The 26317-nt window shown below is 53.9% G+C and overlaps 3 protein-coding genes across 9 annotated transcripts in view; 1 reads left to right on the top strand and 2 right to left on the bottom strand.

The window, feature by feature from the left end:
* Positions 1 to 1024: 1024 nt before the first annotated feature.
* Positions 1025 to 6348, bottom strand: C8H2orf68 (chromosome 8 C2orf68 homolog). Its single transcript, XM_053269900.1, has 4 exons — positions 5708 to 6348; positions 4753 to 4868; positions 4308 to 4453; positions 1025 to 2484 (listed from the first exon to the last, which is right to left on the bottom strand). Exons 1-4 carry the CDS (start codon positions 6028 to 6030, stop codon positions 2362 to 2364), a joined length of 708 nt encoding a protein of 235 aa, XP_053125875.1. The 5' UTR covers positions 6031 to 6348; the 3' UTR covers positions 1025 to 2361.
* A 120-nt stretch (positions 6349 to 6468) lies between these two features.
* Positions 6469 to 17120, top strand: USP39 (ubiquitin specific peptidase 39). Of its 3 annotated transcripts, XM_053269896.1 has the most exons (13): positions 6488 to 7047; positions 8193 to 8262; positions 9737 to 9831; positions 10542 to 10678; positions 11270 to 11422; positions 11827 to 12052; positions 13234 to 13311; positions 13490 to 13557; positions 14078 to 14266; positions 15087 to 15229; positions 15479 to 15614; positions 16217 to 16303; positions 16655 to 17120. In XM_053269896.1, the coding sequence occupies exons 1-13, from the start codon at positions 6579 to 6581 to the stop codon at positions 16703 to 16705; spliced, it is 1902 nt and encodes a 633-aa protein (XP_053125871.1). In that variant the 5' UTR covers positions 6488 to 6578; the 3' UTR covers positions 16706 to 17120. The 3 variants fall into 3 exon arrangements, with proteins under 3 accessions (XP_053125872.1, XP_053125871.1, XP_053125873.1); XM_053269898.1 differs by lacking the exon at positions 8193 to 8262 and having other exon boundaries at positions 6652 to 7047; XM_053269897.1 differs by lacking the exons at positions 8193 to 8262; positions 10542 to 10678 and having other exon boundaries at positions 6469 to 7047.
* A 495-nt stretch (positions 17121 to 17615) lies between these two features.
* Positions 17616 to 26317, bottom strand: part of SFTPB (surfactant protein B) — a 27900-nt gene continuing 19198 nt past the window's right edge. Inside the window, exons 2-11 of one of the 5 annotated variants that reach the window (XM_053268947.1) lie at positions 25336 to 25469; positions 24988 to 25059; positions 23710 to 23835; positions 23200 to 23343; positions 22278 to 22367; positions 21428 to 21611; positions 20085 to 20248; positions 19349 to 19429; positions 18272 to 18376; positions 17616 to 17796 (exon numbers count right to left, since the gene is read on the bottom strand). In XM_053268947.1, coding sequence (XP_053124922.1) covers positions 17761 to 17796; positions 18272 to 18376; positions 19349 to 19429; positions 20085 to 20248; positions 21428 to 21611; positions 22278 to 22367; positions 23200 to 23343; positions 23710 to 23835; positions 24988 to 25059; positions 25336 to 25401 — 1068 coding nt within the window. In that variant the 5' untranslated portion in view covers positions 25402 to 25469 and the 3' untranslated portion in view covers positions 17616 to 17760. Of the gene's footprint in view, positions 17797 to 18271; positions 18377 to 19348; positions 19430 to 20084; positions 20249 to 21427; positions 21612 to 22277; positions 22368 to 23199; positions 23344 to 23709; positions 23836 to 24987; positions 25060 to 25335; positions 25557 to 26317 lie in introns of those variants that run through there. The other 4 variants (XM_053268949.1, XM_053268950.1, XM_053268948.1 and 1 more) reach the window with 4 other exon arrangements.

Raw genomic sequence — 26317 nt, 5'->3', positions numbered from 1 at the left:
TTCCACCGTGAGCGCGGAAACGCAGCGTGCAAAGTGGAACTTCCACGATGTGAAACCGAAAGCAGGGCAGACTGAAGTGGGATTAACAGTGACTGGCCCGGAGAAGGCTCTTGGGCTCGTGGTGCACCGCTCATTGGAAGTGTGGACTCAGTGTGCGGCGGCTATGAAAAAGGCAGATTCCAGGCTTGGGATCATTAGCAAGGGGCTGAAAATAAAACTGCTAATATTATAATGCCTTTGTACAAAACTATCATGTGGCTGCATTTGGAGTACTGTGTACAGTTCTGGTCACTATATGGCAAAAAAGACATTACAGAGCTGGAAAAGGTGCAGAAGAAAGGGGGCCCCCAGGAGGATCAGAGGCCCAGAGCACCTTCCTTAGGAGGCAATGCTACATCTGGTGCTTTTTAGTTTAGAAAAGAGGCCACTAAGGGGATGTGATAGAGGTCTATACAATTATGTGTGGTGTGGACAGAGAGAAATGTTTTTCCTCTCACAATAGCAGAACCAGGGGTCATCCCATGAAACTGATTGCCAGGAAATTTAAGACCACCTCGCCTGCCTTCCCTCCCCGCTTTTCCACACAGCACATCATTAATCTATGGAATTATCTGCCATGGGATGTGGTGGTTGCCACAAGCATGGATGACTTTAAAAAGAGCTTGGACAAATTCATGGAAGTCAGGTCTATCAAAAGCTATTACCCTTGTTGGCTAGAGGCTACTTCCAGGCTCAGAGGCAGGATGAATACTCTGAATACCAGTTACAGGGCAGCAACAGTAAGAGAGAGGGCACGCCTTCACATCTTACCTGTGGGCATCCCAGAGGCATCTGGCGGGCTACTGTGGGGAAATAGAATGCTGGACTAGATGGGCCTTGGGCCTGATTCAGCAAGGCTGTTCTTATGTTCTTAAGACACCTTAATTCACAAACTTTGCCCATAATTTTTTTTAACTTACTACAAACACTCCCAAAATATGACCTGTCCATCAAAGTTATGGATGCTGAGGATGAGACAAAAACAGCAAGTTGTGTGTATTTATTTACAATCATGTGGCATGTGTTTGAGAAGTTATTGATGAGAACAATACAACACAATCGCATCCCCAGCCTCAAGAGCAACCGTCTGAAAGCCAGACAAAGCCCAGTCACCTGCTTTATATCCCATGAATGCCAGCTAGAAGTCAAAGTATGCAGCCTTGCATTGCAGAAAAAAAGTCCTAACAGCAGATCTGGAAACTGGATGCTGCAGAAAGAAGTATGTGTGAGACAAATGTGAGCCTGGACTGTTGGAGAGCTTGGAGGGGAGATTTCTTTATCTACCTAGCTGCAGCCGAAGTGCACAGGTAAGGAGAGCACTGCTAATTAACAGTGTCTGGAGACTTAAAGTTCTAAATAAAGTAGTTTGTTTAGGAAATCCATCCATCAGGGAGATAGATAAGGCCTACATGCCTTGCTGCTAGCTACACAGAGGAAGAGGGTAAGGGAGAAGAAGGAAGTCTCTCCCCAGGTGAGAGAATGGAACCTGAGACTATCAGCCTAACAAAGGGGAAGTAGAGTAGAGAAAGCCTCTTCAGAGAGGGGACTCCCTTGCTGCTCACAATCTCTACCCCTAATGTCCCTAGTGGTGAACAGGGCTGCAGGTGTTAAAAGTCAATGCCATTAGGAGATGCCTCTCCAGTAGGGATGAGGTGCACTTCACAAGGCTCACTGCCACCAACAGCCCCTAAAAGCCCAGCAGCTGGCCCTCCCCTCCTCTTTGTAGCCTGCCTCCCCACTGTCAGAATGCTCCCATCATATATGTCCATCCGAGGAAAGCCTAGTTGTGAAACTGTTCATCCAAGGACGCTCCTGCCGGTCATTGCCAAGGCAAATGGAGGAAAGTGGCCAAGCACTTACCCGACAGCTGCCGGATGGGTTCAAGCATCTTTCATCTGCAGGAACGCTACATTGAGCAACAATGTGAAACGGCTGCCTTGGTTATTCACAAAAGTGGGAAGGGTGTGGTGGGCTACCAAGAATACAGGAGTAAATGATGAGTCCATTGCCCAGGGCTATAAGGAGCCATCTGACCAGGTTCCAACTGGGCACTTTCTGACTGTGCAGCTTTCTGAAAGAGACCCCAGCCCGTTCCCAACTGTCGAGATTCTCTTCCTGCGGCCACTGCTGCTCCTTCAAATAACTCATTTGGGGTACCAGCAGCGGTGTCCCTAATTCTACCTTGTACCTATAATGGGTTCTGCTAGTTCCCTGACCTTCTTGAAGCTTCCAAGCCAACAGCTAAAGGACAAGTTCCCCTGCCCTCTTTCCCAGAAAGGATTTCCCAGCGAGGCAAACAGCACAGACATCTCAGTTGAGCCCTCAGCGCTTCACCCGCCGTTTCTCCAATTCCTCTTGCACCCGCTGCCTCAGGGCTTCACGCATCGCGGGCTCCAGCTGGTTCTGGGCACTGACCTTTGCTGCTACGTCGTCAGGGTCATTGTCCTGCATGAAGAAGTAAAAGACCCATTCAAAAAGGAGAAGAGCAAAACAGCAGTGATGCCATACAGAGAGAGCAATTTCTAAAGAAAGAAAAAACCCCTCTGGAATTCTCCCACTCCATTATGATTTCTCACACAGGCAGTTATTGTACCGCTTAGATTCACTGGCTGGACTCATCTAGGTAACCATTCCCTGGGGTCACAGGAACATAGGAAGCTGCCTTATACCGAGTCAGACTGTTGGTCCATCTAGCTTAGCAGGGGCGTAGCAAGGCTGGAGTGTCAGTGGGACCAGAGACAAGATTTTAAAATGGGCCACGCTCACTGAAGCTCAGCTCATGAAGTAAAGAAATCTTAAATGAGGCTGAATAGTGGTAACAAAAAGCATAGTAAAGTGTGTGTGTGTGTATATATATATCTCCTATGTGCCACAAAAGAACATTAAATTATTTTTTAAAAGGTTTTGTAAATGGTGGATGATGCAAGTCATCTAATGGTATTAGAGAAAGACCTGGTAGCTCCAGGTCTTAACACCCACATCAGTTTTGGAGCATGAATACAACTGAAGGAAGCCCAGGTGGGTGCGCGGCTAGGGGAGTCAGTCATGTGACTTGCCTCTGGCGGCACCCCCCCAAGGCAGTGGGCCCCCAGACAACTGTCTCCCTTTGCTCTATTATAGTTACACCCCTGTAGCTTAGGACTGCCTGACTTGACTGGCAGCAGTCTCTAAGGCTTCAGGCAGAAGTCTCTCCCAGCCCTAGGAACATAGGAAGCTGCCATATATGGAGTCAGACCATTGGTCTATCTAGCTCATGATTGTCTTCATAGATTGGCAGCAGCTTCTCCAAGGTTGCAGGCAAGAATCTCTCTCTCAGCCCTATCTTGGAGATGCTGCCAGGGAGGGAACTTGGAACCTAGATGCTCTTCCCAGAGCGGCCCCATTCCTGAAGGGGAATATCTTCCAGGGCTCACACTTCTAGTCCCCCATTCCTATGCAACCAGGGTGGACCCTGCTTAGCTAAGGGGACATGTCATGCTTGCTACCACCAGACCAGCTCTCCTCGTACCTGGAGCTATCCCTGCCTGGATATGCTGCCAGGGAGTGGACCTGGGGCCTCCTGCAGACAATCAGATGTTCTACCACTGAGCTACGGCCCCATCCCCTAAGAGATGTATCTTGCAACAGACCGTGCTCACATGCAATCACCCATCCAAATGCAATCCAGGGCAGAGCCTGCTTAGCAAAGGAGACAATTCAGGTTTTCTACCACAAGACTAGCTCTCCGCAAGGTCCTGCCTCTTGAAAGGAAGGAGGCACCTAATAAAGAGGTTTTGTTGATGCCTTTCTTGACCCATTCCACCACTAAAGGAAATGAAGAACCTTTCTGGATGATACTGTAGTTGTTGCTTTTTATGCACTGTGCAAGATCCAGATATATTTCCCTCAAAGCGCTTCTATTTCAAGGATATCACATTTTCTCAGCATTCAGGTATGATTATGCTGGGGAAATGTGACTCTTTCCACAGTTAAAAAGGTCATTGCAGTGTGGAGGGGTTGCACACAGCACAGCTACCTATTGGGCAAGGACCGAGAAGTCACAGGCGCCACTTCCTGCTCCAAATGTCTGCACCACATTGTGACCCTAAGACCAAGGCCTGGCCTGCAAAGATGCATCTCACAAGACAGCCGTAGCTGACCACCCTCCAGGCAGAGGCTGGGGAAGCCGTTAGCCAGCTCCATGCACGTGCAAGCGCAGGGCAAGTCCTCGGAGTTGTGCTGGACAGCTTGATTCCTGGATTGCTCCATGACAAGAGGCAGCCACATACCTGGTGCACAACCACTGAGGTGATCTGGCCACTGTCAGACTCATACTCCAGGCAGAAGAGAGCCGGTCCAGAAGGGTCTGGTTCAGTGCTGGAGCTACTCTCACTGGACCCCTCATACTCCATGCCAGATGTCGTTTCGGTTCTGTCTGGAAACAAAAGAGTAAATGCCAGAGAAAGTTGCTGTTTTACTCATCGGCTGGTATTCCATAGATACAGATTGTCACAACCGAAAGCATTCACAGGGTTTGTGTCAATCCTCCCGTCTACCCCATTTGGCTGTGTCATTAAGATCTTCCGCAGCATGAAGCTCTGTTCCTTGGCATTGTTAGCATAATGGTTAATCCAGCTCCAGAAAGAAACATCGCCCTCTCACTCCTTTCACCAGCATAACTGGCACTCAGGAACAGAAACGCAACCGGCTGGACACCTGGTTGATTGAACTCACTTCTCTGGCGGGGATGGTACACTTGCTGATCTGGTTTCCTGGGCCGGGATGGAGCTGGTGTGTGCCTCTTCTTCACCTTTTCCTTAGCCTGCTTCATCTCCTTGTCATAGTCGTCCCTGGAAAGGAAAAGGGAGGACCAGGCGGTCTCTTGATGGGACACATTGTGGAGGCTGAAGCCATGCAGGCTTGTGTGAATTTTTAAGTATTCTAACGATGGAACAATTTATTTGCCTGCCTGATCTGCTTCATTTTAATGGCTTTCTTTCTAAAGAAGTCTTTTTATCCAATATACCTAAGGCAAGCTTGACCACAAATGTTCTCTTTGGTCCTGATTTGGTACAGAGTTATAAAAGGAATGATGGAGAAATTAATGTGCCAGTTGTTATTAATGTATTCATATTGAGAACCAGTATTTGAGGGGTTGCATGTTGAGCAGCATCTTTGCCCCAGTGGCCAGGAACTGCATTTCTGCATGTGTGTCTGTGTTATATTGAATCGGCTGTGCCGCCTGTTTGCTTGCGCTAAGCCCCCTGCGCGCAATGAGACTCCTTTCGTTCCTAATATCTCCTAGCCAGCGTGCTCAGAGCGGCCGCCTTAGCTGCGAATCAAGGAGTTTCCCTAATCTGAATCGGCCTCTGCCTGGGCTCAGGGATGGCGAGGCGGCTTTCGGAGGCAAACCACTTCCTCTCAGGAGGATCAGCTGCCCCAGATGCAGTGGGGCGAGAACCACACACCGACAGCTCCTGCCGAGAGCCTGTATCACCACCCAGGAACGAGTCATATCCCGAAGGATGCTGCCTGCTGCCCAGGGAGGAGAGAGTCTCTCCTCCCAGGGGGCGCCCCCCTCCCCGCCCCCAGGAATTCCCCAGAGGGGCCTGGGGGGCAGGGTGGGATCCCGCGGCCCCGAGCGAGCGCTCCGGACAAGCGGCGGCGGCGGCAAGTGCAGCGGAGCTACCTGGCGATCTGGTTGCGCCGGATGTGGCGCACGAAGCCGTGGCTCATGTCCAGGCGCCCTCGGGGCCGGCAGCCCTCCCAGGCCGGGGCGTCCCTTTCCTCCGCCGCCGCCGCGTCCATGATCGAAGTAGAAGCCTGCCTGCCTCCGCCTCCGCCCTCCGCAATCCGAAGCGGCGCCCCAGCCTCGGGGAGGAGCGAGGAGGAGGCAGAGGCGGGGCCGCCGATGGAGCCCGCCTCGACGAGCCGGACTCCCCGCCCCGCCTGCACGCACGAGAGGATGAAAGCTGCCCGGATTGGAAGGCCCCCGAGTCCTCCTCCCGCCATGAGCTGCTGTTGCAGCAGCAGGGAAATGCACTCTGCACGTGCTCAGGGGGCCCCCTTTCACCCATGCCCCGGAGAGACTGATTGAGCGGCCGCTTTCCCCGCAGCAGCAGCAGCAGCAGCAGGAGACTCTGCCCAAAGCGGCTGCTCCCGGAAACCACCACGCCATTCCGCCGCCCAGGAGTCCAGCCGCCCCCGCAGCACCGGCCAAGGGAGGCGCCGGGCGCCCCCAGCCACCCAGCCGCTCCAGGCAGAGCAAGCGCACCGCTGGAGACGACGAGGCTGCTGCAGGAGCCCCAAGCCCGGGTCCTCTCCCACCCCCCCGATCTTGCTGGACTACCACTCCCATCATCCCCGGCCATGATGGCCGAAGTCTGGGGATGATGGGAGTGGTAGTCCAAAAACAACGGGAGCGCCCCTAGGCTAGCCAATGGCCAGATCTCAGCCACAGGGCAAAGGCAGGCTGCGATCCTAGGCACGCTTCCTTCAGAGTAAGCCCGATCGGCGCTTCCTCCGAAGTAAACCTGCCCAGGGCTCCAGCTGTAAACGCGATGGATAGAGAGAGACAGGTCTCTTTGGGAGAAGTTGCGCATGCGCCGGATCCGATAAGGGGACTGCTAACACGCAGGCGCGGCATTCAGAGTCCGCCCTCGCCGAGTCGACCGAAAGCGGAGACGTCGCTTTCTCGTTTACGACAGAGATGCGCGCCGCGCGTGCGCAGAGGCGTTGGCCGTCGTTCAGTTTCCGTGGAGATGTCCGGCGGGCGGGTGAAGCGCGAGCGGGATTCCCGCCCGCCCTCCTCCTCTTCCTCGCGGAGCTCGGTCGCCAGCCGAATCAAGCAAGAGCCCGGCGAGGAGAGAGGCGCCGCCACCACCCGGGGATCCAGGGGCCGGGCGGCCTCGGCAGCAGCGGCGGCGGCGGCGGTCCCGGTGCGGGTGAAGCGGGAGCCCGACGAGGAGCCCCGAATAAAACGGGAGCCCGACGAGGAGGTGGAGGACGACGACGACGAGGAGCCCACGGGTGAGTGCGGAGCAGGCGGAACTCTCTGCTACCACAGCGGACGGTGGCCTCCAGCTCAGGAGGACCCTGAGGAAAGGGAGCCCTACTCCTACGCCTGGAGAGCCTCCAGGTGTAGAAGCGGTATACCTTTGGCCTGGCATTTGCAAGGAGCAGGCAAGACATGCTGTCTCCCTTCGTGGGCTTCCCATCGGGGCCAGACTAGTAGCTCCTGCAGGAAGCAGGCTGCTAGGCACTTGGTAGGGTACTCCCAGTGGTGGTTGGCCCTTGTAGCTCATGGGAGGCAGTCGGCCAGAGGGAAAGTCTGTCGCTCAAGGAAGGTGTGCTGGGGGAGTGCTTGCTTCCTTCCCTGCCCTGCAGGTGGGCTTCCTGGAGGCATCTGGTTGGCCACTGTGGGAAATGGGATGCTGGCCTAGCAGTGTGCCCTCTGATAGGGAATCCCAGATGTTATTGACTACCATAATTCCCAGCCAAAGCCCGTCACAACTGGGAATGCTGGGAGTTGTAGTCATCAACATCTGGGATTCTCTCAGAGGGACTGCTGTGGCCTAGGATGGGGGAACCTTTGGTATGATGAGCTGCTAGAGCTCACCTCTGTGTCCTGAGGAGGAGGCTCCTTCCAAACTCCATATGCTGGAGACAAATGAGGAATGGCTGTTGCTTTTGTACCTGGCTTTTGGGCTTCAGAAGAGATCGAACTGTTAAAAACAGGATGCTGGACTAGATGGATATTTGGCCTGATCCAGCAAGGCAGTTCTTAAATTATTTTACCAGTCTTAAAGAGCTCTTGTAGAGCCTAGATTTGGCTACTTATTCAAGCCTCCTTTGCCACAGATTTGTTGTGTGATCTTGGTCACACAACAAATCTGTGTGTAACTGAAGTTGCATGTTCAGTCTCAATTGCTCTGTCTAAAATTGGAGCAGGTCCACTAGTATGTTGTGTTCTTAGATTCTTGTGGTTTCCCTTTGGATGTTTCTGCTGGGAAAAGCAACTTTAAAACATTTTAAGCAAATGCAGAAACTGTTTTTCTGCCCCAAACAAGTTAAATGTACACTTGCTGATTTACTGAGCTCCCTTTGGAGAGCAGATGTTTGTTCCCTTGTTTGCCCCATGCCATTTCTCTCTCTCATCTGTCCACCTGTCTTAGTGAAGTATGGCCGATTTGACCCAGAGGACCGGCGGAGCAGGCACTGCCCATACTTGGACACGATCAACAAGTCAGTATAGAATGAAGCAAAGTGGGGAAAACATACAGGGGCTGAAAAAGCATCTTGCTGGTAGTGGAAAGCCAGTTCAAACAGACTGTTTAGAACTTGGCCAGTGTAATTTGCTGAGAAGAGATTTAAAACTTCTGGAATTTTGAAGCTGTGGGAGAAAGCACTGTGTTTCTGGAGAGAGCAATTCAATCTGGGGGAAGTGAAATCTAGCAATCTTATTTTCTTGTCGGCTCTAAAGTGACAGATGAGTTCTATGGTCCCACTTCCTATAGTGGCTGCTTATGCCAGTGTAACATTAGTGTAACTTATGCAGGATCTTATGTGTTCCCAGCAGCAAAGTGGAGAAGAAAACAATGGTAGTACGAACTACAGATAGCATGGCAACAGTTTGAGTCACCTTGCCCTGTGCCCAGCATCCGTGGCAGCACTGTTCCAGACAAGGAACAGCTTGCCAATAATGCCCCCACGTTAGCTGTGGATGACTGAGCCAGTCCATGCATGCCGAAAGGAAGATACCTCTGGTGTCAATGCACCCACAACCCGCCAGGGACAGGAACACTATGATACAGGCAGCAAGCCTCACAGCTGAGCACCTCCAGAATCCCTCAACATAGGGCTTTGAATTGCCTTATACCCCACCCAGAGACTGCTCATGATTACCCTTGTAGTTGCATAACACAAAGGGAAGGACCGGCAGACTGTGCAACAGAGTATCCAGAGCACTTCCCACTGATGAGGAGTTCTGGTTCTGTGGAGCAGCACAGGTTTCCCATGCAGAACGCCCCAGGTGTGACCTCCCATTCGAAGAGGCTGGGGGTGGGGTAACATCATGTTTGGGGTGCGGTGTGCGTGACCAACTGTGTTTCTGTAAAACTGTCTCTTGCCAATGCACACCAGGGGGGCAGGCCTGCCCTGAATAAGTGGTTTGCCCCTGCCTCCCTTTGCTGGACCCCTCTGGTCCACTGAAGGAAAGACATTTCACACACACACTCTTAAAAATTCTCATCCGTACATAAAAAAGAGCAGTTCTCATATGAGCTGACTTCAATTTATGTTTAGGATGGGGCCTGAGGGTCTTAATGTGAAATATGCTATCATTTTTCTTAGAAATCGCACATGGAGGGAAAGCATGCCTTTTCGCCCTTTCTGTGCCTCTACCCAGTATGGTTGCCTTGTGCCACCACAGGTGTAGTCACAGATCTAGAGACAGTAATACTGCTTAAAAGTGCCAGGACCAAGTAGCCCACCACCACTGGGGAGTCCTCCTGCTCCTTTCAGCATGGCATGTGCTTCCAAGTGCTCTCGTTGGGCAAGCGATCCCACTGCATTAAGCAGGACCTGGAGTGGGCTACAGAGGTCGTTCTGTCATGCCTCCGCTGCTCAGTGTCAGACGGAAAATGTTAGCTCCCTCTCTTGCGTTCTATTGAATGGATGCCCCCCCCCACCGAGTAGTTCATCTGTTCTGTTTCTGTAGGAGTGTCCTGGACTTCGACTTTGAGAAGCTGTGCTCGATCTCGCTCTCGCATATCAATGTCTACGCTTGTTTGGTGTGTGGGAAGTATTTCCAGGGTGAGTTGGCTCATCTGTTTTTATTTGCGGAGGGGAGAGCACTCAGTGACGGAGTTGCAGGTGGAGGAGTGAACAGCCCCCACCCTACTTTCGCTGTGGCTCCTCCTCCCTCTAACTCCACTAGTCCTTGTGGCTTTTTAGGCACTGCTTGCTGTCCTTCAGCCTCCCTGGCGCTCATCTCTTCCCCTCCTCTCCCAGCATACAACTTGCCATTTCAAGCACCATCAGGCTTCTCCAGAGCCCTGTTGCTCATTTATTTCTTCTAGCCTCATCCTCTGCCCTTCTTCTCAAGCCTCATTCCACACTGCCCTTTCTTTAAGATTCCTCTTTCTAAAGCCCTTGTCTATTTTGCAGCCTTCCTTCAGGCCCCTTGCTATAGGGCTCCCTGGCTCTTAGCTTGCTAACATCCTCCAGAACCATAGCCTGTCTCTGTGTGATGGATGATTTAACCCCAGCCAATCTGATAGGTTTCTCATCCCTCATAGGAATTCAGCTGCAAACTGTTTCATTTCCTGAGCAACTAAACATCCCTTGCCACTGCACAAACCCAGTTAATTAGGGCTGGAGGCTTCACTGCTGCAGGCACAATGCAATGTAGATGACTATGTCAATAATAGTTTCTAAGCCTTTTCAGAGAGGTTCATTTGCTAGAAGCGAACTCTGTGAGGCTCTCACATTCTCCGTGTTTGCCCATTTCCTTTCTCCTGTAGGTCGGGGCTTGAAGTCCCATGCGTACATTCACAGTGTCCAGTTCAGCCATCACGTCTTCCTCAACCTTCACACCCTGAAGTTCTACTGTCTGCCAGACAACTATGAAATCATTGACTCTTCCCTTGAGGATATCACTGTAGGTGGCCTTCCTGAGGGAGGGCGGAGGGCAGGGAAAGACCCGGCAGGCAGGCTGCCCAGGACTGCAGCTCTGATTCAGGGAGCTTCAGCATGTGGATATGTCAGGTTGTGTGTGCTGTGGAGCTTTTCATGTTGGGTTGCTTTTTAAAAAAAGCAACTTTGTTGTGCTGCATGGACTCCTTCTTCCCAGCCACATTTCAGAAACCTGGGCTTTACCTCAGGGAGCTGCTTCTTCCTGCTTCCTTTGCCCCTCTCTGGGTTGGGACTTGAGAGGGTAAATATGCCTGGAGTACCTGGGTCCTAGCCAGGAAAGTATTCTTGGAGCACAGAGCACATTGGGCTTATTTTTGAAAATATCTTCTGAATGATGAATTGGGAAAGATGCCTGAACTTCTCTGATATTTGTTTAATTGCATGTCTAAGCTTTGGATGTTAGTATTTGTCCTTCCAAAGGCAGCAGGTTGTTGTGCCAAGCAGGCCGGCCAGTCCTGAGCAGGGGCCAGTCCTCTCACTAAGAGAGTTCAGAGCAGACTGGCCTTCAACAGGTACCGTCTTGAGTTCACCCTCTCCTTGCTGTCTGTCCCCTCAGTATGTTCTGAAGCCCACCTTCACTAAGCAGCACATCACCAACTTGGACAAGCAGGCCAAGCTGTCTCGTGCCTATGATGGCACCACGTACCTGCCTGGCATTGTTGGACTCAACAACATCAAAGCGAATGACTACGCGAATGCAGTACTCCAGGTACAGTGTTGTCTTTGAAGTGGGCAGGAGCAAGGGGCTGGTCTGGGGGCCCATGATGCTGCCACTCTGCTGAAGCTAAGTGGGTCTGGGTCTGGTTGGTGCCTAGATGGCTGATCGCCTTGGCACCCCATGCAAGCCTCCTGGAATTCGGCCATGGAAGGTGGGCTGACCTCCCTCCAGAAACTGAGCCCTCCTACTGCTTGTATTTGTCTTTAGCTGGGGCCATTTAAGATGCACATGTGGACAATTGTGTTGCTGTTATAGTTTTAATTTAAGCTAGTGGGTTTCATTGTATTTAGCTTTATAATGTGATACTGCCCAGCAAGTTTATAAGGTAGGGGTGGGCTGACCCTTGAAAAAAGTGGGGGCACTTGGACACTGACCCCTCACATCTGTGTGCCTAGGCACTGTCTAATGTCCCGCCCCTGCGGAATTATTTCCTGGAAGAGGAAAACTACAAGACCATCAAGCGCCCTCCGGGGGACATCATGTTTCTGCTGGTTCAGAGGTTCGGGGAGCTCATGAGGAAGCTGTGGAATCCCCGGAATTTCAAAGCTCACGTTTCTCCCCACGAAATGCTGCAGGCGGTGGTCCTTTGCAGCAAGAAGAATTTCCAGATCACCAAGCAAGGTGGGCTCTGGCAGGAGAGGCCTTGCTGAAACCAGCAGGCTGGAGATGTGGGCTGGTGACGCAGAGGAAGGAAGGGCGTGATGGGCCTGGACTAGCTGCAGCTCTGCTCGTGTTGCACCCAGAGCAAAGAAGGCACTGGGCTAGAACTTGGGTCTTGGCTCCTTGATTTTAATGTGTTTCATCCCAGCCCTTCTGCCAAGGAGCTCGCTGCATAGTGACCCCTCCATCCTCACAACAATCCTGTGAAGTAGGTTACACTGTGATTATGACTGGCCCAAGATAGCAACAGAGGAAGCTGCCTTATACCAAGTCAGAGCCTTGGTCCATCGAGCTCAATCTTGTCTACCCAGACTGGCAGCAGCTTCTTCAGGGTTGTAGGCAGGAATCTCTCTCATCCCTCTCTTGGAGATACTAGGGAGGGAACCTGGGACCTTCTGCATGCAAACAGGCAGATGCTCTTCCCAGAGTGGCCCATCCCCTAAGGGTTATAGGGCTCACGCATCTCCCATTCAAATGCAAATCAGGGCAGACCCTGCTTAGCAAAAAGGACAATTCATGCTTGCTATCACAAGACCTGCTCTCCTCCCTTATTAATCCTGATCACCCAGTCAGCTTCATAGTTGAATGGGAATTTGAACCCAGGTCTCCCTGGTCCGATTCTGACATTCTTACCCATACATCTCATCGCAAGGTGCCTAATGTCCCCTTCCTCTTATATCTGGCTCATGAGTTCTTACTACATATTTAGAAAATTGCAGCATTTTGGAGTAAGTTTCTAGCTACTTTTGTTCCTGCGGTGAGCTGAAAATATGTTCTGAAGGCTCAGAAACCAGCAGGCATGTAATCTGAAACGGAATCATTCTTTCTAGTGCTGACCTCTCCAAATGACCTTTTCAGAACTGTCTTTGAATACCAGTTGTGAGGGAGCTTCTATACCTGCATTGATGCAGAAGTTTGACTTCTGTCTCAAGAGGGGAATAAGTGATGGTTGGATTCGCTGGCCCCTGTGTGCCTTGCCCCTTCCTTCCTTCCTTCCTTCGCACTCCTTGAACCTGGGATTGCCCACTCTGTGTGGAGGAGGCTTCTGTTGGAATTGCAGGGGCTGGAGCTGTGGTGCTGCCTGCACATTAGGCTCCGTGACTGGCTTGTCTTCATGCACTCTCTCTTCTCCCCACTGGCAGGTGATGGGGTTGACTTTCTTTCCTGGTTCTTGAATGCCTTGCATTTGGCCCTGGGTGGCACCAAGAAGAAGAAGAAAAGTAAGTGAGAAGGACCTTGCCTTTGAAGTCAGCTAGTAGTTCTTGTTTGAATGGCCTTGCTGCTCAAGTTCCCTCTTGAGGACAAGCACTAGTCAAGCACCCTTTGAGGAGGGTGGCCAGCAGAGGAAGGAATAGTAACTACCTTTGGGGTTTTTTTTCTCTTGTCATGTGTCTGCAGCCATCGTGACGGACGTCTTCCAAGGCTCCATGCGGATATTCACCAAGAAACTGCCACACCCTGACCTGGTAACTCTTCAGGCGTGGTCTGGGTTCTTGCCCACTGAGGGGGAAGGTGCAGGGGCAGAGTCTCAAAGATGAGGGGCTGTTAGTGCCTGCTGTGCCCACCACTGCAGGGAGGCACTGCGTAATGTGTAGCTGGTGACATCTGGCGTACACAAAACAAAAGCATGTTGATAGGAAGCCGCTTCATTTCGCGGCAAATCATTGGTCCTTCTAGCTTAGTATTGTCTACCCAGACTGGCAGTGGCTTCTCCAAGCTTCCAGGCAGGAGTCTCTCTCAGCCCTACCTGGAGATGCTGCCAGAGATTGAACCTGGGACCTTCTGCACGCCAAGCAGATGCAGTTATGAGTAACCACTGAGTTATGGCCCCATTCCCTAAGGGCAATATCTTGCAGCAGCCAGTGCTTCCAGTGCAAGCCAAGGTGAGCCCTACTTAGCAAAGGGAGCCATCCGTGCTTCCCATGCGAAGACCAGCTCTCTTGCGTCTGCTCTGCAGGCCAGCTCACTGTCGTCTCCTCCTCTCAGCCAGCAGAGGAGAAGGAGCAGCTGCTCCAGAATGATGAGTACCAGGAGAAAATGGTGGAGTCAACCTTCATGTACCTGACCCTGGACCTGCCCACGGCCCCCCTGTACAAGGACGAGAAGGAGCAGCTCATCATCCCCCAGGTGCCGCTCTTCAACATCCTGGCCAAGTTCAACGGGATCACCGAGAAGGTAACTCTCTCCCTTCTGCTTCTCTTGTCTCCCCAACGAGGACCAGAGGAGTTGGAGCTGAGAGCCATAATGGGGATGGAGAGGTGGTCGGACTCCAGCCACTGCATGGCTGTTGGCAAGTCCAGCCAGGACACTTCTCCCTCCATCCCCATTTTCTAAAGTACTAGCAGCTTCTCTCTTTGTGCCCCAGAGGCTCAGTCTTGTGATTCTGTAGCAAGAGGTCTTGCAGTGCTGACCAGGCTCGGTTCTCTGGCCTGCTGGTCTCTGGTGCCAGCTGTCTGATGCGCTGCTGCTCTCCCCCCGCCCCCATCTGGGGAGAGAAGACAAAGGCAGCACCGCCGAATCCTTGGAGTTCTCTGTTCTAGCACCTGGGCACTTTTTGCTTCCTGGGACTGATTTTGTGGCCTTCTGTGAGATGAGGCACTTGAATGGCTTTGCTGAAATAAGGTACCAGAGCTGGAGAAAGAGCAACCGTGTCTCATGATGTTATGATGAGACTTGTACCTGCTGCCCCTAAGCAAAAATGGAATCCCTTCTACTTTTCCCTCCCTTGTGCAATTGCGATCTGGCTCCAAAGGAAGGGCGGGAAGAATGGTCAGCTGGAGACCGGGCATGTCTGCCTTTGACAAGTCATGTCCCAGCAGTGCTTTAGTTCTCCGCCAAGACACTGTTGGCTCTTCCCTGGCTAAAAGAAGACTTCTGCGTCATGCAGGAGGGCTGAGGCCCAAGACGACAGACCCAGCGTGAAGCAGATGTCTTGTTTATCTGGCTCTGGTTCCCTGCGAAAGTGCCTCTCCCAATGTGGCTCTCTCTCCTTCAGGAGTATAAAACCTACAAGGAGAACTTCCTCAAGCGCTTCCAGCTCACGAAGCTGCCTCCTTACCTGATCTTCTGCATCAAGAGGTTCACCAAGAACAACTTCTTTGTGGAGAAGAACCCCACCATTGTCAACTTCCCCATCACGTAGGTACCAGGAGGCGCAGCCACCTTGCGGGGAGATGGGCAGCGCTTGGGGCAGCTTGCTGCTGTTGCCCCCTCTGGCAGAAAACCGAGCAGGGCAGAGATCTCGGTGCTGGGTCTGTGGGGTGGGGAGAGGGGTGCTTGTTGCAAGCAAGCAGGTCTTGGGAGCCCTGCATTTGGGCAGGGAGGCTGCAGGTTTTGCAGAGGCCCAGCCTCTGACAGTTGCCTTCTCCTCTGCCACTGCTGCTGCAGGAATGTGGATCTCCGGGAATACTTGTCTGAGGAAGTTCAAGCTGTGCATAAGAACACCACCTATGACCTCATTGCGAACATAGTGCATGATGGGAAACCGGCAGAAGGGGCCTACAGGATTCACGTCTTGCATCATGTGAGTCCTGTGGGGGCCAGCTCCGCCCTTCTCTTGTTGCCTGCTGTGGTCAGGAGCAGCATTCACAGCTTGTCTCTCATGCCTGGCTTCCCAGGGGGATTGCTCTGTTCCTTGGAACGTGTGTGTGGAGAGAGAGAGAGAGAATGTGCTTGACCCTTTGAAACTGTCCCAGGTTTTTTCTAGCCACTTCTGAGGCCCTTGGCTTCTTCTGTGGCCTTCCTGCCCTCTGGACTTGGTTGTGAGCCAAGAGCACTTTTGAGGGGGGGGTCAGAGTCTCAGCCGCAGCCTCGCCAGAGCTGAGGTGCTCTATTGCTAGCCCATCACCTGATAGTGCTTCCCGCTCTGGCAGTGTCATCGTGACTCTGATCCCTGCTTAACTGGGCATAGAGGCATCTTTTTATTTAGTGGGGGAGAGTAACTGGCCCCATCCACTCCCAGCACAGTATTCTTCCAGTGACTGTTGCTCTATTTTATGTTTCTTTTAGATTGTGAGCCTTTTGGGGACAGGGATCCATCTTATCTTATATATTATTTCTCTGTGTAAACTGCTTTGGAAACTTGTGTTGAAAAGCGGTGTATAAATATTTTTTGTTGACCGGCAGGGCACAGGCAAGTGGTATGAGCTCCAAGATCTGCAAGTGACGGACATCCTCCCGCAAATGATCACACTCTCGGAGGCCTACATCCAGGTGAGTGCTGCGTCTTGTCATCAGGTGTGCCTTCCGAGCTTGGCTAGTTGGGCCGATGTTCTGAGCACTGAGTGAAATCCACTGGAAGCTGCCTGTGCAGAGCGGCAGGGACACTCTGCTGGGGAAAGACCCAAGGGGCCCGCAATCCCTTGAGGGCTCTGGATCCATGGGAAGGGCAGCATGCCAGGGTGAGGGAGGGGGCCCATCCAAACTCCACACTAACCTTGCCAAGTTTGCCATTGAGGCTAGAGAGCCCAACTAAGCAAATGTGTGTGTGGCCTGAACCATTCCTCAGGATGGCAGAATTTGCACCGAATGGCCCAAAAGCCAACTACAGATGTATTTCTGTAGATCTGGAAGAGACGGGACAACGAAGAAGAGACCAACCAGCAAGGGGCTTGAAAGGCCAGTGGGAGCCTCACGAGGAGAAGCGAGCAAGCAGCTGCGATCCCCCGCTCCTCTGCAGACAGGGAAGTCCAAGCAGGAGGCCTTGAAGTCCAGCTCATGCTGCTTGAGAAGCCTCTCTCTGCTGACTCTCTCCCTCCCCAGCAGTGCAGCTGGACAAGCAGGGGTTCCTTGCTGCCCCTTTCGACTGGGCCATCCTTCTGCTGGGATGGAAGGGCAGGAGTGTCTCTCTGAGACCTTTGTGGGCATAGCTCACCCCCTGCATTTCTCCCATCTGACAGGCTTAGCTGGGGAATAAGCCAGTTTAAGTAACTTCTTGGATGGAGAGTGATTTGAGGAGGTCTTTCCCATGTGCTGTGTTGGACACTTCTGCTTTCAGGTCGGTGTGCATTAAATGTGTACTTGTTTTTTATATAGTGCCTGGTTGTTTTTTAAATTTCGGAAATCAGACACTTGATGAGCTGGAGAGTTCTGCTCCCTTTGGTTGATGTGTTGGCTGAAAGTTCTGACTTCACCACTGAGGTCCTGTCTTGTGAACTGAGTGTCCCAGCCCGAAGCAATCATTCAAGAGCTGTATTGGTAGCAACAAATCTTTAACAGGAGGAGACTTGAAACTTTGTTTTCTAGTTACTCAGCTGCAGCAGCAACATAGATGGTCAGCCATTTAACTAGCCAGGAATACTCAAACTGGGTCCCCAGATGTTGGTCAATTCCCATCATCCCTTGCCACAAAGGCCATTGTTTCTAGGGATGATGGGAATTGAAGTCCAACATCTGGAGAGCCAGTTTGAGAGCTCCTGAACTAGACCAAGTGCCTCCTAATTCGACAGTTTGGCTCTTTTCCCCTGCCTCCCACCCCTCGCCTCCAAAAAAAGACACAATACCATTTGAGAGGTTGACATTTAATATTTAAGAGCATGTGAATAGGAATCCTTAACAGTCATCGTCCCACCACCACCAGTGGTTAGCCTGTAGAGAGAATCCGAGCGACTGGAGACAGAGAGCAAGGACCTGAGCCTTCTCCCACAAGCCCCTGGTTCCTCCTAGTCTGGCTACAGCCAGATGTGAGCCTGGCAGTGTTGAACAGCCTAGAAGAGGAGGAGGGAGGGGAGAAATTAAGATCCCAGCCCAGCTGCATGAAGGGGCTCCTTCAAGCCCTTCTCTCGGATATGTCCAGGACCGGGACACTGAAGGGGTGAGTAAAGGTTTCTCTTCCGGGGCCATCCCAGGCCCCGGCATCACAGGGAAGGTGGACAGCTGCTGAAATCAGCGCGCTGGTTCAAAAGGGCTCCATGAACTGGCCGAACCTCGTTCTCCACCTGCCCTTGAGCATCGTGTCCAAGCTAGGGCAATCCGAGGGTCAGGGCTTCCAGGGAGCCGGGCCAATTCAGCAGGGGCTGGGCCTGGCCTTCTCGGCTGGCCATTGGCTCCTTTGGATGGCCAGGCAGCTTTCACAGACATTCAGCTGCACCCTTCAGATGTTGCCGCTGTCTCCCTGAAGTGGTGGGAGGGCCTGGGCGCGCGCATGCGTGAGCTGCCAAACGAAGCAGACCCAGTTCTCACCTGGCATTGCCTGGCAGCACTTAAGCTGGAGCACCAGTAAGTCGGGCCCTGTGCGCAGGCGGTGGCTCCTGGAAACGGCCCCTCGGCCCCACAGGCGCCCAGTTCCTGTTAACACATGATACGGTAAAAAGCAGGAGGAAGAGTCGTCCCTGCTGCCCTACGCGTGGGTGCAGGCACGCCTCCCCTGACCTCGCAGTCGTCCTCCTCTGCAGACATGTCTGCATGACTGGGGGCGGGGGCAATTCTGAGGAGGGTGGCTCAAATCTCTCCCCCTCCCCATTGCATCAGGCATGGGGGATCGTAGCCCTTGCATTCAAGCAGCAGCATCTGTTTAGTTTCTTATCTTCCTCTTTCACATGTGTATTCTGACACCTTGACACCTCTGCACTTGGTTTTGCTGCCCATTGCATTGAGCAGCTGGTGGCAAGCCAATTAGCTAATGCAGTAAATAAGATGGAAAGCAGCAGCGAGCAAGATATACCCCACTAGGGAACATAGGAAGCTGCCATATGCTGCGTCAGACCATTGGTCCATCTAGCTCAGTATTGTCTTCACAGACTGGCAGCGGCTTCTCCAAGGTTGCAGGCAGGAATCCCTCTCAGCCCTGTCTTGGAGATGCTGCCAGGGAGGGCACTTGGAACCTTCTGCTCTTCCCAGAGCGGCTCCATCCCAAGGGGAATATCTTGCAGTGCTCACACATGCAGTCTCCCATTCAGATGCAACCAGGGCAGACCCTGCTTAGCTATGGGGACAAGTCATGCTCGCTACCACAAGACCAGCTCTCCTCTCCTCTGAGCCAGCAAAAGGGCAGAGCTCTGCATGACTCGCGCAAGTGAGCCAGGCTATGTTTAACTGAGCCCCTAGTTCCTCTTGCACATCGGGAAAGCCCGACCTTGTGCACATGCGCATCTGACAACCTGCCCTTACCTGTCGCCAGCAGTTGGCATCCTTTGAAAAGTCCTGGCTGCTTGCCAAACGCCCTCGGCTCTGCATCCCAACAGTCTCAGACTCGGACCTACCGTTAGGGAGAGGGGTTCTGAAGGGGCGCCCCCTCTAGCAAGAGCAAAGCCTTCCTACCTGGCACGCAGCCTGGGAGCTCCAAGACTTGGCGAGCAGCGTGGACAGCTTTGCCTGGTGCCGGCCCATGAAGCGATGGCACTGCAGGAGAGCAGGGCGAGGTTTAAACATGGAGCCCATATTCCCTGGGCCGGAGGATCCGCAATGGCAGCCCTCCCTGGAGGCTCAGCCCCCGGTGGGTGATTCTGCTGGTGACATTGCAGCCAGGGGGAATTCCCCGCCCACCCCTCTCTCTCTCTCTCTCTCTCGCTGGCAGTTGGGTCCAGGTAGCTTTGCTAGTTGGAAACAAGAGTGGGAGGCTGGAGGGGGGACTCCGAGCACCTGCTGCTTTCTGTTGTGGAGGAGGGGACTGGGCGGGGTGGGGCCTAATACTGCTGGATATCTGTGTGTGTCGTTACAGATAGTTGGGTCCTTGGAAGTCCCCCGGCTGCGTGCCACAGTGAGGCACAGGCTGCAGTGGTAGAAATCCATCTGCCTCTTGGACGTGGCCCTATATGGAAGATGGTTCTTAATATGGGAACGTCCATCTTCTTGCTGCTAGCAAGGCTGTCGGAGAACTCCTCGGGGACGTTGGTGTCGCAAGGCTGACCCCTGCGTGGCCAGTCGAATGCCCCCAGGAAAGTCTGCAAGCAGGAGATGAAGGCAGACCCCCACCCCTGCTGCTGTTGCTCCCCCATAAACTCTGAGTGTTTTGAACTTGGGGAAAGGGCCCAGCTGCCGCCCTGGAGACACCCACCTCCTGCCAGCCCAGCTGGCTCCTGCGGCAGGCTGCAAGCAAGGCTCCTTCCACTTCAGCCTGGGTGCCGTTTGCCTGGAGGGCAGCCTCCGCTTGGCTGCTGAGAGCGAGGCAGGCCTGGCATTCGTCGGCCTGGGCGTGGTGCTGTGGTCCCCAGGGAATCTCTAGTGGAGAAATGCAGAACTCCAGCACAAGGGGACTTGGTCCTCCCGGAGGAAAGCGCTTGCCTCTCCCAGCGTCCCTTGCAGCCCCCCTGTTCCTGCTGCTTGGGAAGCCGCCGCCACCTCCTCCTCCTGCTCCTTGCTGACTGCAGGTGCCTCTGTTGCTCTTCAGGGCTGGCTTGCCTGTGGGCAGGAGGGGCTGCCTCTCCTGGCCCCCTGGGGGGCTTTTGCCTCCTCCCTGCTGCTCTCCAGTCCCAGGCAAAGCTTTTGTTTGCTTTGGGGGAGCAGGGGGGTGGGTCTTGGGGGGGGCTGCCTAGCAAGTGCAGCTCCAACACTCCCTCTAAGTGGCTGGCAGGTGTGACTTGTGGTTGCCAGCCTGGGGCAAAGTATTTCTCCGCACCCACCCACCTTGCTCTTCCCTGAAAACAGCAGGCAAGCCTCAGTGGCAAAAAGCCCAGGGCCACAAACATAGGAAATGAACATAGGAAGCTGCCATATACTGAGTCAGACCATTGGTCTATCTGTCTCAGTATTGCCTTCACAGACTGGCAGCGGCTTCTCCAAGGCTGCAGGCAGGCATCTCTCTCTCTCCGCCCTGTCTTGGAGATGCTGCCAGGGAGGGAACTTGGATCCTTCTGCTCTTCCCAGAGCGGCTTCATCCCCTGAGGGGAATATCTTGCAGTGCTCACACTTCTAGTCTCCCATTCATATGCAACTAGGGCAGACCCTGCTTAGCTATGGGGACCAGTCATGCTTGCTACCACAAGACCAGCCACCTTCCAGGTCAACACACTCTGCTGTAGCAGCAGCTTTTGTGGACTGCAGTCCACTTCTGTTGCTCTCCGTTGGCAGTTGGTTGCTCTCTATAATCTGCCTCGTGCCTTTCACGACCACTTGGCCTCGCGGTTGGCAAGGTTCCCCCCCCCCCCCCCGCACCCATGCTTGCCAAATGAAGAAAACGCTTTGGGCTGCTGCTGCTGCACGGAGCCCAGTCCCGTTCCAGCGTCTGCTCCAAGAAAGAGGCTTGTTCTGAAGCTTCTACAAGCCGCCGTGCTGCAACAGAGCCTGCCTCTGGGGCTGCTTCCTTTTTAGACACTCTGTGCTTGTGGCAGGAATGGCGCTGTGGGGAGGGGGAGGTTCCCTGGGCCCAGGAGCAAGTGCCCGCCCCAGCCGGCCTCGTACCTGCATCGCCGGGTTCCGCGGTGGCACACATCATCATCAGCCCGCAGATCAGGCGCGGCCCCAGCTTCTTCATGAGCCCGTCCACGATGATCTCGGTGTATTTCTCCATCAGACACTGGCACATTCCAGAGATGGTGCCTGGCATGAGGTTGCAGACTTTGGCTACGGACTTGGCAATAGTCGTCTGGGGAAAGTGAGCAAGTCAGCTTGACCCGTGTCCTCCAGGGACCCTGAAGCTGCAGGGCTTTGCCAGAGTCAGCAAATGCCGGTTAGGCCAGAGGAGTTTTCTTGCTCGGGGGTTCTCCTAGATGTTGTTGGACTACAACTCCCATCATCTCCAGTGATGGGAGTTCCCCCACTCTGTTCACTGAGACATCAGTATATAGTGTGTGTGCTTGACCCTTTGAAACTGTCCCAGGTTTTTTTCTAGCCATTTCTGTGACCATTTGATGATGGGCGTTGTCGTGCAACAACATCTGAGGACCCAGGGCTGAGAGCCCCTTCAGCCAGCAAAGCACACGGGTTGGGCCGCCACTGCTGCTCCTGCATGTATTACTTTGGTCCTGCTAAGGGAGTGGTGGGGCAGGGAAGGGGAAGACAAAGAGCGGTCCCGATCACCCCTGCCCCCACCCCCTCCCTGCAGACTGGAGGCCTCACTCCACCTCCTCCATCTCCTCTGGCCGCCTGAGCTGCAGGGGTCAAGCCCCCTCGCAAGCAGAGCTTGAAGCGTGGCCTTTGGTTTTGAATGGCCAGGCACAGGCTGGGGAAGCTGAACCCTGCCCCCCACCCTGCCCCCCAGTGTGGACCCTGCCATATTTACGTATTGGAGAACAAGGCGTGGACAGCATACCAGGGGGAGGGTGGCTTCAATCCTGCCTACTAGAAATGTGCACATCCAACACGTCGGCAACGGGATGGGCAGTTCCACCCGGGGTTCTCCCTAGGGAAGTCAATTAAACGAAAACAGAGTTGCCTTTGTGTTTCCATCTCCTTAAACCCTGCAGCTGTTATGTTACTTTAATGAGAAAGTGAAACTTGAACACAAAAACTTAGTTGCTAACATAAGAGCTTCAAGCAAGGTATTGATTTAGAAAATATTTACCCAGCTCTTCCAAACAAAGGCTCAGAGTGACCGACAATCTTAAAATGGTCCATGACAAAGAGCCCCAAACAGCCACCTGTTGCTAGATATTTAAGAACACACCGTCCGGAACATTGTACTCATGAATAAGTTGACCGCCTGTGAGCATTTGGGGGAGGAAAAGGACGCTGCCAGCAAGACCTGCTTGAAGGCTGGAGCCCACTGCTTGTTTCCCTGCAACCTCGAGGGAATCGGGAAAGGGCTTTTCTCTTTTGAGTCTTTGCTTGTGTGTTACATGCTGGTCCGCCTGCCCACAGCAAATGCCCAGCGCTGGGCTCCCTGGATGCCTCCTCCACACTTGCCCTGGCCTGGCCTGGCTGGGCTAGAGCCCCTCTGTCCCCTGTTGCCCACTGCAGGCCCTCTGCTTATGACGAGAGGAAGCTGCCTTCCACTCCCGAGTCCGGCCCAGCTTGGCCCCTCTAGCTCAGCACTGCCTGCCCAGATTGGCAGCGGCTCTCTGGGTTTCCAACGGGGAGGGGTCTTTCCCAGACGACTGAAAGATGCTGCCGGGCATGCCATGTGCCCCTGAGTGGCCTCACCCTCAAGGGCCTGTAACCTTCTTTTAAAAGTGCTTCCCGTGCAAGGAGCTGAGCGAGAGCATTGCCTGGGTCCCAGCACAGCTGCCCCTTACCTGGGGATCTCTGTTGGCCAGCCTGTCGCCTTCCAGCAGCTGAAGGAGCTGCTTCAGCTCTGAAAGCAGCACCTCCAGGACGTTCTGGCGCTCTAGAGGGGAAGGCTGGCAGAGGCCCAGTTTTTCGCAGATGGTGCCGGGATCCTGAAGGGCAGGAGAGACACTGCCTAAGAAATGAACGGCCCCTTCCTGTTGCCACAAGCAGCCTTCCCCGAGGCAGCTGCAGGGAGAGTTCTCCTGCACAAGCTCCACTGACAGGAAGGAGCCGTGCGAGAGGGTTGCGCAGGAGCTCTTCTCAGGAGACGGGGCCAGGTGGTCTGCCTGCTGCTCTGTTCTCTTCAAGGCCCCCCCCCTCGCCTGGCCACAGGGTGGAGGAGCAGCCTTGGGCTGGGCTTCTCTGCCAACCCCTCTCTCCCTCCCTCCCTGCCCTCCCCTGCATCAGCCACCCTCTGGGCTGCTGGGGGGCAGGTGAGCAGCAGAGCCGGCGGTGCTGGGGAAGGAGCCACTTACGACCTGCTTTTCCAAGCTCGCAACGAAGAGGTCATAGTAGCTGTCCACCAGGGACTGGCAGCGGGATTCCAGCGGCTGCGGGACCACAGCAGCACACTCCTGTTTCAGGTAATTCTGGATGGCTTTCTGTGTGGGAACAGCAGGGCCAAGAGGGCAGGGTGAGAGCCAGCCAGTGAGAGAGAGCGCCCTGGGCAGGGCTGGGTCAGCTGCCCACCCGTCTCCCCTTCCGTCTGCCTCTCCCTCCCTCCCACCCACACAAGCAGCTGAACATGGGACTCCTGCCTGCTGGGGTCACTGCTCAGGGCTGGAGGGGGGGTGCAGCCAGTGCCCCACTCCCCAGGGTCTTTCGCCTCTGCTGGATCTGCATAGCTCGGGATGCAATGTGGGGTCAACTTATCCGATGGATTGATCATGCAGCCCCAGCTTTGGGTCCCCAGATGGATCACGCCCCTCATTTCCAGTCTCAAGGGCATGTTCAGGAAACAGAGACATGCCCTGCTCCTCCATAACTGCTGATGTATTCACAGCAGATGCATGCAGGTGTGGTTCATACTCGTACCATGCATCAAGGATGATTACTTTGACCAGTGACAACTGATCAGGAGATCAAGAACTGTGCACTGGGAAATCCCAGAATTAACATTAGAATAAATATTTTAAACATGAGGCAGATTGCATAGATTCCTGGCTGCCACATTTAAGGGAGGGGGCTATTGCAGAACTGCCTCCTCCTCTTTTTTGTTTTAAACCAGAGAGGTGGCAAGAGGCGCACAGGACTCTTGGCGGGGCGTCTGTGTGTGGCATGCAGGCATGCATATGGTCTGCAGATGCAGAGGGAAAGAGGCCCGGGCAATGGGGTCAGGCCAGCCTGAACCCCCACCACCCCCAGCTGCCGTTCCATTGGCGTGTCATTGCTTGTCAGCCGCCATGATTACATTTGTACATCAGAAGGTGGGGTAGACCAGTCAGGAATCAAGGAAGGCATCCTCGCCTCATGGACAGCCCCGCAGCTGCACAGAGGCAGCTCAGCAGGCAGGGAGGGAGGTGGGCTGGGGTGGCTTTCATTCGCTCCCTCCTTGGACTCGACTCCAGCTGGCCACGGGCAGCTTCTCTTTGGCCGCAGGCAGGAACAGGCTGGGCAAAGCGTGTGTTCTCTGAGCTTTTCAGGGCTTGGAAGGGACAGAGAAATGCACCAGCAAAGAGAGGCTTCCCCAGGGTGGCCCAGCAGCGGGTGAGTTGGTGCCCTTTCTCCTCCTCCTCCCCCCCCCTCTCACCCACCTGCAGGGAGGACTCCTTGACCATGCGAATGAGGATGGTGATGATCTGTGCACAGTCTGTGCATGTGTCCTGCTGGAAGGAAATGTTAGGTGGGAACTAGGTGATTTACAGATTTAGAATAGATTCATGTCTATTCTGTTGATATACATATAAACAAACAAACGCAGGCATGGGGGGAAGCTGGGGTTCCCAAGCAGAGGGGTGGCAAAGACCCAGAGTGCCCCCTCCCAGCAGGTGCAGTAGTGCTTTGCCCCAAGGGCTTCCAACCCGCCCCTCAAGCCTTTCCTCCCCACACTCTTCCATGAGGACCCCTGAGTAAAGAAGAGCAAGCGAGCACAGCAGACCTACATTGGTGGCACGGATCCGTCCAGCCTGCATGCAGTGGTCCAAAGCCCCACAATGGATGGCCGTCATGAGGTTCTTGCACCAGTACTTGGGGCCCTTGGCACATTCATTCTGGATGGAGATCTCACCGGTCAGAGCTGGAGAAGGAAGGAGAAGGCCCCGCCTTTGTGAGTGGACGCCTTGGCGAGAGCTTCGACTGAGGGTCCGGTGCCTCAGCTATGGAGCAGCGCAGACTAGGAGGGCTTGAGATCCCATTTTCTGCTTGGAAAGCTGGGCCTGCTGCTGCTGCTGCTGCTGTGCACTCTTTCTGAGGGCGACCGAGAGAGCAGGAGGCAGGTGGCCTTTGTCTGGGGTACTCTCAGTCTCCGTGAGGCCAGGGAGTGGGGCTCTGCCCTTGGGCCCACCTGAGGCCACCCTGCTCTCTGCCCAGGGAGGAGCAGAACAATTTGCCAGTGGCGGGGAGTTGAGCAGGGTGAGGCCTACATGGCTAGAATGTGAGGCGGTGGGACGGAACCCGCCACCCTGACTTAAAAACAGAGACAGTTCCCTGTTCTAACAAGAAGCTCCCATTCTTTTCATTGAAGAGATTTTCATCAGAAATTTAAAAGCATGTGGTTGGTTGGTTGGTTTAAATAAGCAAACTGGGTGGACCAAGCTGGGTGGGGCAGCCCCTCCCTCCCTGGCGATGGCCCTGCAAGGGGATAGCTGGCTGCAGTGAGGCACTTGCCCAAGGGACTCTCCACTCTGCAGGCCACACCGGCTCCTTCTGCAAACCGAAAACACAACATGCTGCTGCAAGCATGCAGCCCAGGTGTCATGAAGGTGTAGTGGACGCAAAAGTGCCGTGGATGCGTTGGCCATGGGATCCATCTGGACCATCTGCAGGGGGTGGCAGTCGGGGGCACAGTGTTGTGCTGGTTCTGTTCCTACTTCAGTGGACGGGTTCAGACAGTTTGCATGGGAGGTGAGAGTGCTCCATCCCAGG

The sequence above is a fragment of the Hemicordylus capensis genome, chromosome 8, assembly GCF_027244095.1.
Source record: "Hemicordylus capensis ecotype Gifberg chromosome 8, rHemCap1.1.pri, whole genome shotgun sequence".
In the NCBI taxonomy this organism is placed as follows: Eukaryota; Metazoa; Chordata; class Lepidosauria; order Squamata; family Cordylidae; genus Hemicordylus; species Hemicordylus capensis.
This window is presented reverse-complemented; position numbering and strand designations above follow the sequence as displayed.

Bases quoted from the DNA above. Each gene is read 5' to 3' on its own strand.
- C8H2orf68 (XM_053269900.1), bottom strand. From the start codon at position 6,030: ATGGCGGGAGGAGGACTCGGGGGCCTTCCAATCCGGGCAGCTTTCATC. The intron at 4,869-5,707 runs GTAGCTCCGCTG...TTTCCTTTCCAG, and splicing joins CGGCGCAACCAGATCGCCAG to GGACGACTATGACAAGGAGA. The intron at 2,485-4,307 runs GTATGTGGCTGC...TTCTTCATGCAG, and splicing joins CCTCAGTGGTTGTGCACCAG to GACAATGACCCTGACGACGT.
- USP39 (XM_053269896.1), top strand. From the start codon at position 6,579: ATGGATAGAGAGAGACAGGTCTCTTTGGGAGAAGTTGCGCATGCGCCG. The intron at 7,048-8,192 runs GTGAGTGCGGAG...CACCTGTCTTAG, and splicing joins CGACGACGAGGAGCCCACGG to TGAAGTATGGCCGATTTGAC. The intron at 14,267-15,086 runs GTAACTCTCTCC...TCTCTCCTTCAG, and splicing joins TCAACGGGATCACCGAGAAG to GAGTATAAAACCTACAAGGA.